We start from the raw sequence: 12,478 nt of genomic DNA on the forward strand, positions 1-12,478 counted from the left end.
CACAGTAGTGATGTTGTACTAAACCCTTAGCCAGTATGCTAATGTTGCAGTAGCGATGTGGGACAAGGTGGTAACCAGCATTTATAAAGTAGCAATTCTCCATTTCGCATTCAGTTAGTATGCTCTGTTAAACAAGTTAGCATGCTAACTTGCTAACTGTCAAATAAGGTGGGCTATGTGAAACCAGACACATCCAAAGACAACAACTCCTGCTTAATTTGAATTATTATAAGATAGCAAATGCTTAGCAACATGGCAAATAGAAAGATCAACTGTAAGAGGTTTAAATGGATAAGTACAGCATGGCCTTGCTAACCATTTATCCCTGCAGTGGAGAAGAGGCCAGAATGTGCTGCAACTTAATAAAAGAGGTCAATAAAAGCAAATGACTTGCCATTCTCAGGAAACAGCAACTGTGTTAAAGCACCTAAATAATAGAGGAAATGGAGAAGAGACAGAGACAATATATATCCAGCAAAAAGTGTGTGCGAGAGAGAGAGAGAGAGAGATTGAGAGAGTCAGACTGACATACAGTGAGTAAGTATATTAAATACAGAGAGAGTTAAGGAGTTAGACAAAGAGTATATCCAGTGCAGTGGGGCCCTTCTAACCCTTCAATGAAGGGGTGACAATAAAATCCATGCAAATAATTACATAATTTTTAAGCAGGAAATATATATCAAAGCTATTGTAAGTGTAAGAATTTATTTTAGAAATTAACTAAAATAAAAAACAGCAACAAATTCAAAGCATAAGTCTGTGTTTTAGTTGCTACAGGACTCTTATCTAACTGACAGTGTTTTTAACCAATCAAAGCTTTTAAAAATGGCTTCTGCCTCCACGTGACTGTGTGACCCTTCTCCTGATTTTGAGAAGGGTGTGGTAATGAATCTATCTGCAAAGTCGAAGCAAGTCTAACCAATCAGATTCATGATTTTCACTCCAGGGGCGGGGCCATGGCTGTGTAACCCCTTCTCAGCTCTGTGGTGAAGGTGTTACGCGTTGCTTAGTCATAAACGGAGCTCATGCTGGATTAATTTAATAGTTAGCTAACTATCATGGAATTGCTGTCCTTCAATGTGAAACTAAATCACAATAATAGGCCGCCTGACTGGTGAGTTTTTGTGTGTACTTAATGTTTTGGCTGCTCTGGCGAACTGTATATATATATATATATATATATATACAAATGAGTGATCTTTGTTGAACGGCTGTGCTTGTAGGAAAATTAAGCATTTATTGTTGGGTCTATTGTATACTTTTGTAGTTTGTAGCTGTATTTGTGGGCTGTTGATGCATATTAAGTTCATATAACTAAGTAAAGAGAGACAATATGTAGTTTTTGTATTATTTATCTATGTGTTGGTCGGCTGGCGGAGGGGTGGGGGGGTATGGGGGTTGCAGAAGGGGTACCCACTATATTCACTGCACGCCACTGATCCAGTAAAGAGAGAGAGTGTGAGAGAGTATATCATCGCTAACTAATGAAAAACAAGACATTTTGACAGTATATGGAGAGTCTGTGTTTTTAAATTATGCAGTATAATAAAAATAAACATAATAGAGATTCTTGTTTTTCATTGGATAGCAACGATCGAATGCAGAGAGAGAGACAGTTAGAGTGAAAGAGAGAAAGTGAGAGTATATCTAATAAAGAGGGAGACAGAGAGAGAGAGAGAGAGATGGGAGAGATGGGGAGAGAAAGAGAGATGGAGAGAGAGAGAGAGAGAGATGGGGAGAGAGAGAGATGGGGAGAGAAAGAGAGATGGAGAGAGAGAGATGGGGAGAGAGAGATGGAGAGAGAGAGAGAGAGACGAGAGAGAGAGAGAGACGAGAGAGGTGAGGGAAGGTGGCCTTAACAAAGCTCTCTCGCCAACTAGCAAATCCCAACAGGGTCCATGAAATATTCAAACCCACCTACAGGAGCGTCTGCAACTGAAGATAAACTCCACCAAATGTGGGCTGTGACCGAACAGGCAGGTCCGGAGGCCGTCCTGTCACCACCATTAATAAAACATCAGCCTGCGAGACAGGCTTTCTGCAGGAAGCAGGTTCATAACCAACACAAACTGGGGCAACTCAGATTTCAGACACCAACATGTCGCATTTACTGCGCTTAATTGGTCGGAGCGTGTGGAAAGAATCGTGAGAGAGTGCTGGAGACGAGGCTTTGAAAAGCCGAGCCGAGGGACTCAAAAATCATACCTTTAAATCTGCCTCACAGAAAACCTGCACAAATCAACTGGTGTGGGAAATTTCAGATAAAGGACTTTTTTTTTATATCAAATCAGATTAAAGACTCTTCATTGTAGTAATTTAAATTAGTTTCTAAAAGAAAATGTTTTTTTTTTATAAATACAGTTGTGTTTACTTAACTTTGCTTTCTTTACAGGTGTCGCCACCATTAGATGGAAAACAAGGCAACACCCCTGTTCCTTACTAGTGTCGCATAGTGCGCCTTATGATCCGGTGAGCCTTATGTATGAAAAAAGACCCGAAAATAGACGTTTTTTGATAGTGCGCCTTATAATCCAATGCGCCTTATAGTGCGAAAAATAGGCATACCTAATTCTATCCCTCCATTAAATGAGACACCAAGCATTTTTATGCTATATACTGTTTATACTATATTTTACTACACTCTTATTTTCTATTGTATTTTTGAAGCACTTATTTTACTAACTTACAAACATATTTTTATGCTATAAAACATACACCCTTAACCATTTTCTTGCCAGTTTAATCAAAGTCAATTCCCACCCAATTGTTAGAACTACTATTACAAACGTTACCAGTGATGGAATGTGAACATTAACATATTAACATGAGTCTAAACCATGTAACATTATTGGACTGCTAAATATGCTTAGAGACACTGTCTTCTAGTTCTGCCAGCAGGCCCCTGCACTGTCTACCACAGATACCGACGTGGAACCAGCACCATTCTGGTTCACGAACCTAAGTTTGAACCGTTCGCTGTATTTCCACCAACAAAAGTAGGTTCCGGAACCAAAATGTTTGTTTGCAGCGGGAACCAAAGAATACCAGGTTCCTCAGCACTTCCTCAAACTGTGACGACACCTGTGGGCGTGTCTAAGAATGCACAGTGGTCTGCTGAGGAAACACATTATTTACTCTGGATTTGGTGTTCTCCAGAGTTTCAGGATAAACTTGAAGAAAGCACTGGGAAGGAGAAAGTCTACGGTGAACTAGTGGAGGATTTATCTTGGGCAGGATTTGTTTGCACTAAAGAACAAGTGATAAACAAGCTGAAAAAGCTTAAAAAATGTAGTGGAGTTGGGCGGGGGAGTGTACCGGCGTTTGATGATGTGCTGGACAGCGTGATGGGCAGTAGGTCAGCTAACCAGATGACTGGGGCGCTGAATTCGGTCACAGCAGCAGACCAGTGCAACCCTGGCTCTCCAAATCCGTCCACATCAGCCAATAGTGCCGGTACATTCACTGATGTCATGTTTTGATGGTTCCACTAAAACTGATGAAAACGCGGGCCGGTCGCTGAAAAGCACCACGGTTCTTCGAACCAGTCTGAAATGAACTTCTTTCAGGAGTTATTTTGGTGGAAAAGTGCTATGAGTGATGAGCAGAGAAAGGACATCCTACACTCCCAGAAAAAAAAAGGCCAGTGGTAAGCTCTGTAGAACTCAAAGCTACAAATGGTTGTGGCATCACAGAACATAACATTGTTTCAGTATGCAACATGCAATGATATATAAGGCAAATTTATTCAATTTAAGACTTAAAATCCCCAAGGCTCAGCACAGTGCTCTGAGTGCTCAGAGTTTCCTCTTCAGTTTAAAAGCAACTCTGCAACTCTGTCAGTGGAAATCCACATCGATACGCTAAAAAGATGGACAGGAGAAGCTTCTGGACCCTGCCCGGCCAGTAAAACTGAGGATAAACGACAGCTGGTGGTGATCAATCAAACGACAGACTATTGGCAGCTGACAGAACAGTGCTGCCTGTTCTCATACCTTTCCTCCTGTTGAAGGCTCTGTTCATCATGAAGCTGTAAGAGTCACACTAATCTGAGGAGGATCCACCTAAGAAACAAGGAGAGAGAGAGAGAGAGAGAGAGAGAGAGAGACTTTTAAAGACAAAAGCCATATTTGTTCATAGTTAACATTGAGGTTTATGATCATTGACTATGCTTAATTAACTGAATTGAAGCTTTCATAACCAGTCAACAAAGACTGCAATGGTGTCATGCCACACAGTCATGGAGCGCTATCATGCATCCTGCGAAGGGCATGAAGCAATGCTCGTTCCTATCTTACACCCCGTCAACAGTCCATTTTCACGCCTTGCACATGCGTCATTAAAATAACATTAAAGTAGGTGGTCTGGAAATGACGTGTGTTCGAAATATCTGCCGTGTTTTTATCTTGGCAGTGGGAAATACAGGTGTACCAAAGACTGATTAAAACCAGGGCAACAGTCAAAAAACAGCCACGCAATCATGTATCATGTATGGATGCACACCCCAAGCAAAATACCACATACCATCACTTCTTTACCACAGCAAAAAACACCTCAGCCAGAGCCTTCAGCGATCAACTATAAAATTAAATATATTTAGTAACTATGTTTTTTTTGTTATATTTTATTCTTACATTTACAAGGATTAATATTTATAGTTATTACACAGAATTAATAACTGTAGCTTAATATAGCAGATTGCAGGCATTCTGCTGTTTGAGAAAAAAAAATAGAAAGAGAGAAGTACTTTGACTGAACATAAATGTATTTAAATTATATTATTCTATGAATTAACTAAAATACACTTTTATATTTTTTATATTTGAAAAACATCAAAGCACGTTTCCACCGCACTTTTGCATCTCACACTGCCTGTCAGTTCTTCAAAACTTAAAAAAATGTGAAATGCACAGATTTATAAAGCTATATGTTGGTGTTCGTTTTTAACACCAGGTCACATTTATTAAAATATAAAATATATAAATTCAGTAATTAAAGTCTCGTCCAGCACTTTAAAAATAAACTTAAGGTGAGTAAGGACATGTAAAGTTAATCAAATATTGGCAATTGTAAAATATGTTGAGGTTTTGCTTGTGCTGTTTCCATGATTTGAAAGTGAAACTAATGTCAGTCAGTGTTCCAAAACCAAGACGCACAAAGCCAGCCCTCTTAAGATAGGAATGCACCAAAGTCACTCTGTGTTTGGTTCTTAAAGGGAATGACTACTGGCACACTGATCACTCTTGGCAATGGCGTGATATCCTTTATTCTTCAATACTGGCACTTTGACAGCTAACTTTTACAATTATAAGGTCCTGAAACCAGTGTCCCAACCTTTTCTGAACACACACTTTATTGCACAATTCCAACAAGACAATGCTTATCCACATACTGCTGCTGTCTCAAGAGCTTGCCCTGAAAACACAGATACTATTTCATGAACAACCACATCACCAGATCTATCTCTGATTAACAATGTGTGGGACACTATTGGATGCTCTATCAACACTCTCAACACTGGATGCTCTCAACACACCTACTGCAAAAACTGTAAAAAAAAACAAACAAACAAAAAAACCAGAAATGTATGAGAATAATGGAGCCCATATTAGGAAAAAAACAATCATATGTCAAAGTATTGTTCTTGGTAACTTTTATCTTTCTTATGAAGAGCATGGCAATTCTACTGGCACTTCCTTCCTATTTTTGTTTGGCTGATGATTGTAATTAGCTCATTTACATGCTTTTTAATTGTAGTGTTTCTCAACCTAGCTGAAGCTCTAATCTTGGCTAAAAATATGTCAATAGTTTTTACAGAGTGTTACAAATCCACTAAAGACATTAGTCTGTCCAATCACAACACAGCACCAGCTTGCTAGAGCACTTGCCAGACAGTCTGTACTGTCTGGAGTTAGGCCATTACTATGGACGAAATGTGAAAAAAAAAAATCCTTAATGCGATCTGGCCTTTATCAAGGCAAGTGTGTTGAGCGTACGACAATGCAGACGTAGATCAAAGCCTTGTTGAGAAACTGATGTACAACAATTCGATGTAAAATTGAAGGACAGCAAACCAAAGCTGTCCAACATCACAAAGCAATCTTACGCCATCCGCTGCTATTATCTTTAACAGTAGGCCACTTACAACGAACGTCCCGCTAACACAGCGAACGCACAGCTCAGCCCTGGCTTTCTGCCAGTCTTAACACAATGCTGCTTTGTTTCCAAGGCGGCTTTCGGCTTTTCAGTCAGGCCGCGCGCTGCAAAGTCGGCAAAGCAGTAAACAAGCTGCTCGACGTTTCCTGCCTGGAGCTTTTTCCACCAACCACATGCATTTGAATGAAGCTTCCGGAGAGTTCTGCCGGTGGCGCACCACGCTTCAGGACAGGCCTGTGAGTGGTAAAGTGAGTGACAGTGGCAGGCAGTGAGCAGCGCTCGCTTACAGTACAGCCAGCCAAGCCACGTGTCACCGAACCAGCAGGGGAAAGACGGCACTTCTTCTTGTCACGGCTCAATAAAGTCGACGCCGTCGGCTTTTCTGACTGAAGAGCGAGGAAAAGAGAGCAGCGTTCTCCGGGCTGCTGGCGCATGCCTCCAAACATTTCATCTTACAGCACCACTACACTCTGGCAGCCAGCGAGGCAGCAGGGAGGCTAAGAAGTGGTGATTGAGGGGAAGAGCAGTGAAGTGACAGTTCCTGTTTGAGACAGAACCTTCTGTGAACTATTTTCCTTCTGTATTTTATGACTGAGGAATATTTTGTGCATACAGTTTTAGTTTAAAATAAAGCATGGCTTTAGGGAAGTGACAATGATCCAAGATCATCAGTGCATATTGAAATTTTACACATTTTACACACAGGTTACACAGATTGCACAGTAAATTAAGAGTAAATTATGGCGAAACCATTAACACCTAATATACAGTCCCAATCAAATGTTGTGGTTACACCTTCTTATTCAACTTTTTATTTTTGTCCATACATTGTAAATTAATACTAAAGTCATCCAGATTATGCAAGAAAACATAAGGAATCATGTAGTAACTTAAAAGTGTTAAACAATCCAAAATACTCCGTGAAACATTTAGATGCTCTTATTTGTGGTGATGTTAAATTGGAGTTTCTGGAGGCTGGTAACTCTGATAAACTTATTCTGTGCAACAGAGGAAACTCCTGCTCTTTCTTTCCTGCAGCAGTTCTGATGAGAGCCAGTTTCATCATAATGTTTCGATGGTCTTTGCGACTACACTTGAAGATACTTTCGAAGTTTGTGATTTTTTTCAGATTGACTGACCTTTTTTTTTTTTTTAAAGAAGCCTTTTCTCATTTGTTTAGTTGAGTAGTTCATAATATGGACCTCTTCACAACAAAACTGATGTTCTCAAACACATTAAGAGGCAAGAAATTCAACTAATTAACTCTTGACAAGTTCAGCACAGCTGGTAACTGAAAGCCATTGCAGGTGACTCTACCTCATAAAGCTGACTGACATATGCAAAGCTGTTGTCTATAAGCAAGAGGTGTGTACTTTTAAAATCTAAAATATAAAACTTTTTTTGTTTGTTTAACAATTTATTTTGGTTTATATTATTGGTACATTAAAAAAGTCAGAGATGGACTAAATTAAATCTTTCAGCTCAATAGGCCAATCACCAGCCAGTACCAATACTGTTTGACAGCAGGGATAGTTGCCACATTACCCTTTCCAGGAAAACTTGGCAGCTATTACAGAATTGTGCAGGGATTTTATAATGTACTGGGTATTTACTGTCTCTCACTAGTGCTGGGAGGTTATTCAAATTATTTCGATTAATCGAATTACTTTTTGATACATGTTAATGTGATTTTTAAAACGAGATCATCAAGACTGTAAATCTTTACATATAGAATTTAAAGAATTTGAAGTAGTTTTATTTAACAATATTACCCAGTCAATATTACCCAGTCAATATCAATATCTACTTATTGAAGCGATTAACTCTGGAGAGGGAAATCTGGTTAGTGGTTTTAAAAGTCTTTATTCTTTGTCCTCCACAAGATGCATTATTCTTACACTTTCTACACTCTGAGTTTAAGTAAGAAACAACAAAAAAAACAAACACCTGCTTTGCCGAGTCAAGTCGAGCCAAGCCATGCAAGCTTTTAATAAGTTGCAGCACATGGATGCCAACTCCGTAGTTCTAGATTTTGTGGTTGAATTAGCAACTGCAGATTCCTGTGTCCACTGAATTGTTCATGTGTCTCTCACATGAACAATACCAATACACAGCTGGTTGATTTTACAATGTCTGTACTCACTTCATACAGTTAACTTGCTCAGCCATCGTTAGCCGAGTGGAGTTTAAAGGTTGCAGCCTTACAGCAGAGACTTTATGTGGTAGCATGTGGGACATGGGGATATCTTAGAGCCGGAGGTACCTCGTACAATAACGGATCAGCTTAATCTTAATAAGGTCAGCCAGTTAGGATTTATTACACTAGACTTAGCATAAGTCACCTACAGTTTATAATGGCATGGCAGCCCGAAAGCAAAAGGGCAAGCACAAAGATGACCTTTCGAAAGTTTAGAGACTCAAAAGTCATGGAAGCAGAGTATGTTATAATGTTTTAATGTAAAAAAATTAAGAATTTATTAGTTTTACAACGTATCAAGAGCAAGAACTAGGGTTCTAAGGTTTGTTTGAAAGAATCTAAAAAATCCTAAATCATCTGCTGAGTGTTTACAATGTTTCTAGTGCAAACCGCATCATGATAAAAACAAAATTACTGGAGGAGCTCTGGAGAACTTCTCCATGTTGAGGAGGCACTGTGGTCAATGCCAATATGAATGCCTTTCATGGTGAGGGAGAGTTAAAAATTGTCGATATGATAAGAAAAATAATAACGATACAATAGTGCTGGGTGGTAAACCGGTTCATAAAACTAGAACTACAACCGTGTGTTTCTCTCATACCGCCATACCGCTAGAGGGCGCTGTGGTGCGCCGTGCGGAACAGAACCGTCAGAGAAGAGAGTCAAAAGCTGGTCTAGCGTCGAAATCAAACAGCTCCTGCTTCTGTTTCTCACTGTATGAGTGTTTTTACCAGAGTAAAATAGAGCTGTAACTACAGCCTTTTAAATATATTAATACTGTAGCTTAAAGGATAATTTGAATTTATTTGTTAACCGGAGAAAGAAGGCAATTGTGGCTGATTCTAATACTGTAATGCCTCTAATCTCTTCAATTATAACATACTGTAAATTAATATTAAACCTGTGTTTTACTAGTGCAACAGAACTTTTGAGAAATATCTTTTTGAATAGTTAAACATTGAGTATTTTAGGTTTGTTTATAGTGTTTATGGAACTAGGCGTAGGCGTATCTCTTTTTCAGGTCTATTGTTTACGTTCTTCGGCTGTTTTTTCTGATAATGAAGTCTGATTCCTTCCCATATTGTGTAGTTTTGTGGGAAGCCTTAATTTAAAGCCTTAGTATTTATATTAAATGTACTCTTAACAGTGCAGTAACTCACAAACCTATATTAAAGCCCAGTCAAGCAATAAAATGAAAAGTTAAAGTTAAGTAGAAGTTAAAAAAATAAATGCTACAAAAGACTCCAGACTAACTTTTTGCCTCAACTGTCCTAAATCTTGTCAACTGCCCCAAACTGAAATTGTTTGTCCTGTTTTTTTTTCCATTTGTTGTGTTTATTTGTGCATTTTACTACAGACATAATGTCATCTGACTTAAACAGCCATTTATAATACATATGGCTGCTCCTCTCTCCTGGTTTTAAACGGTTATTGTGACTCACTTACACATGGTGGGACAAAAGGAGAGTAAAGTAATGAATTCTGATCCTGCCAATGAGACAACAAGACAGTACACAGTGACGTTGATCAACCGGTTTTCATGTTTTTTATTACTGTGGTTTTCCAATTGTTTTGCTAAAGTGTCTTCTCAGAATCTTGAAAAATATGATATGCAGTTTTCTCCATACCGCCCAGCACTACGATACAATAAAATATCATCATATTGACCAGCTCTATGGTGTGGGGTGCACTTTCGCACAATACCAGATAACCTTTGGTCTTAAGTACAGATCCTTTGAAGGCACATCATTACATTAATAAGGTCCTGCAACCAGTGGCTCTACCTATTTGAGGATTATTGGATTGATTATTGCAGGAAACCATTAGGAAGCTCTTCAACTTGTTCTAAACAATATGACCCTGTTACTCAGTCACAAAACACTTCCACCCCTCAGGGAATTACATGAATTATTGATAAGCTGGAAACAACAACCTTCTCAACATTTCATTTCATTCACTCTCACTGTGTGACAGACCTGCCTAGATCTCATTAATATCTCATAAACAACCTGCTGCTGCTGGGTATTCACATTTATTCACTCTTTTAGCTCTGCCTAATTCACACATTTTATATTAGCTCTTCATATTCTCAATACATATTGCCCATATGTCTGATCTTGCTGGTCATGCTGTTGCTGTAGCTTGGTCAGGTTGATCATGCTTGTAGAGCAGCTAAATCATCAAACTGACGTAAAAAAAAAAAAAAAAAAAAAAAAAAAATATATATATATATATATATATATATATATATATATATATATATATATATATATTCTGTTCAAAATCTAAGATTGTCAACCAGCTTAACCAGTTTTGATCAGCTTTAGCTGGCCATGGTGGGTTTTTTACAGTCCAGTTTGGTCATGCTGGTCCACAAGCTTGGTCCCGCATGGTCATGCTGTTCAACCAGTTTGGTCCTGCATGGTTATGTTGTTTAACCAGCTTGGGCCTGCACAGTTGTGCTTGTCAACCCGCGTGGTCTTGCATGGACATGCTGGTCAACCACCTTGGTCCTGCATGGTCATGCTGGTCAAACAGCTTGGTCCCGCATGGTCATGCTGGTCAACCAGCTTGGTCCCTCATGGTCATGCTTCTTAACCCCTTTGGTTTTGCATGATCATGCTGGTCAACCAGCTTGGTCCTGCATGGTCACGCTGGTCAAACACCTTGGTCTTGCATTGTTATGCTGGTCAAACACCTTGGTTCTGCATGATTGTGCTTGTCAACCAGCTTGGTTCTGCATGGCCATGCAGGTTATCTATCCAGGTCAGGTTAATTATGTTTGATTTCCAGCTAAATCTTCAACAAAACTAAACAAAAACATACCTTATACTGGTCAAAATCTAAGATGGCCAACCGGTCCCACCAGCTTGATGCTGCAATGCTGTTTTTTTATTATAGCAAAGCCTCCATTCCTGTTGTATCAGTTCTCTCACTGGTATCAGAGGTGACAGACCCAGTGTCCCCTGTGTTATTGCTTTTGGCAGATGCGCCTCCTTTATCTCTTCTCTTATAAAAGAGCTAGACTGATAGTGGTTTTCAGCACAGCCGAGAAAAACATTATAAAAGAACAGGCTGAACCAGGTATCAGCATTCATTTGGTCTGGTTTGATTTGTGACTGGTGTAGAAGTCTGCTTCCAGGTTTCAGCTGTTTTTAGGCCTGTTTTAAAGTCCACACTTGAAGTGACAATAATGTATTAAAATATATTTAAAACTGAAGAGTTTGTGCCCAGTTATGGTCACAAAAACAATTACATTAGATTAAAGGCTAAGCATCAGCTAATATGAAATTGTCAAAATAAATAAATATAGCCTTAGCTGAGTTCCTTTGCACACCTGTGCAAAAATGGCCCAAAGACCCCAAAATACCCAAAAAGTGGACAAAATTTGTAAAGAACCATCCGCACACTCCCTTATCTGCAGTCCTAACTTCTGATAATTAACACAGCTATGGGATGTGGAAAGCTGTTGTTGTGTCGAATTCAGCACCCCTGCCAGAAAAAGCACCCCCTCTCAGGTTATTGATTAGTGAAATGAGACGTATTCAAGTTTATTTGGTCAAAATAAACAAACTAATGTCAGAAAAGTGGATTTGCTAAGATTTATAGGGTTGTTTATAAATTCAACTAAACTAATTAATCTAAACTATATTAATTAGCAGGTGTATTAAATAGCCCACTGTGAAGTTTGCTAATATTTGTTATTTACTTAGTTAACACTAGCTAGCTAACATAGGTTAGCTAACTAGATGTCTGACTAGCTCACCTAAATATGTGATATCTGCTTTTGTGTGTGTGTTTTTTTACTTTGCGACTCTTTTGAGAGCGTCAGATCCCAGTACAGTCTGCACAGCACTAGATATTATTACTATTCTACAGTACATATACAGTCTCCCCCACCATCAGTCTAAGTCTGCTATTGTTAATGGTGTTTGACAGAGGCGCTGTTCACTGTTTTCCACCAGTGACATCAGTCAGCATCTTTCTGAAATTTCCATAGCGACTCTGGTTTTTCCATCAATTTACTTTTAATTAATTAATTTTAAAGTAAATTAAATATGTAACTGTCAATTTTAATTTGCGTTTACATTTTAAGGCTAAAATAAGGGGAAATGTTCAGATGGTGCT

General features: G+C 38.9%; 1 protein-coding gene across 3 annotated transcripts in view; it reads right to left on the reverse strand.

Moving 5' to 3' along the window:
* gulp1b (GULP PTB domain containing engulfment adaptor 1b) overlaps positions 1–12,478 on the reverse strand; it is a 125,626-nt gene that overhangs the window by 59,329 nt on the left and 53,819 nt on the right. For 2 of the 3 annotated variants that reach the window (XM_007248802.3, XM_007248805.3), the window contains exon 2: positions 3,993–4,061. The exons of the other annotated variant lie outside the window; for it this stretch is intronic. In XM_007248802.3, the coding sequence (XP_007248864.3) occupies positions 3,993–4,023 (31 nt within the window). In that variant the 5' untranslated portion in view covers positions 4,024–4,061. The remainder of the gene's footprint in view (positions 1–3,992; positions 4,062–12,478) is intronic. 3 annotated transcript variants of the gene reach the window in all.

This window comes from Astyanax mexicanus, chromosome 5 (genome assembly GCF_023375975.1).
Source record: "Astyanax mexicanus isolate ESR-SI-001 chromosome 5, AstMex3_surface, whole genome shotgun sequence".
NCBI lineage: Eukaryota > Metazoa > Chordata > Actinopteri > Characiformes > Acestrorhamphidae > Astyanax > Astyanax mexicanus.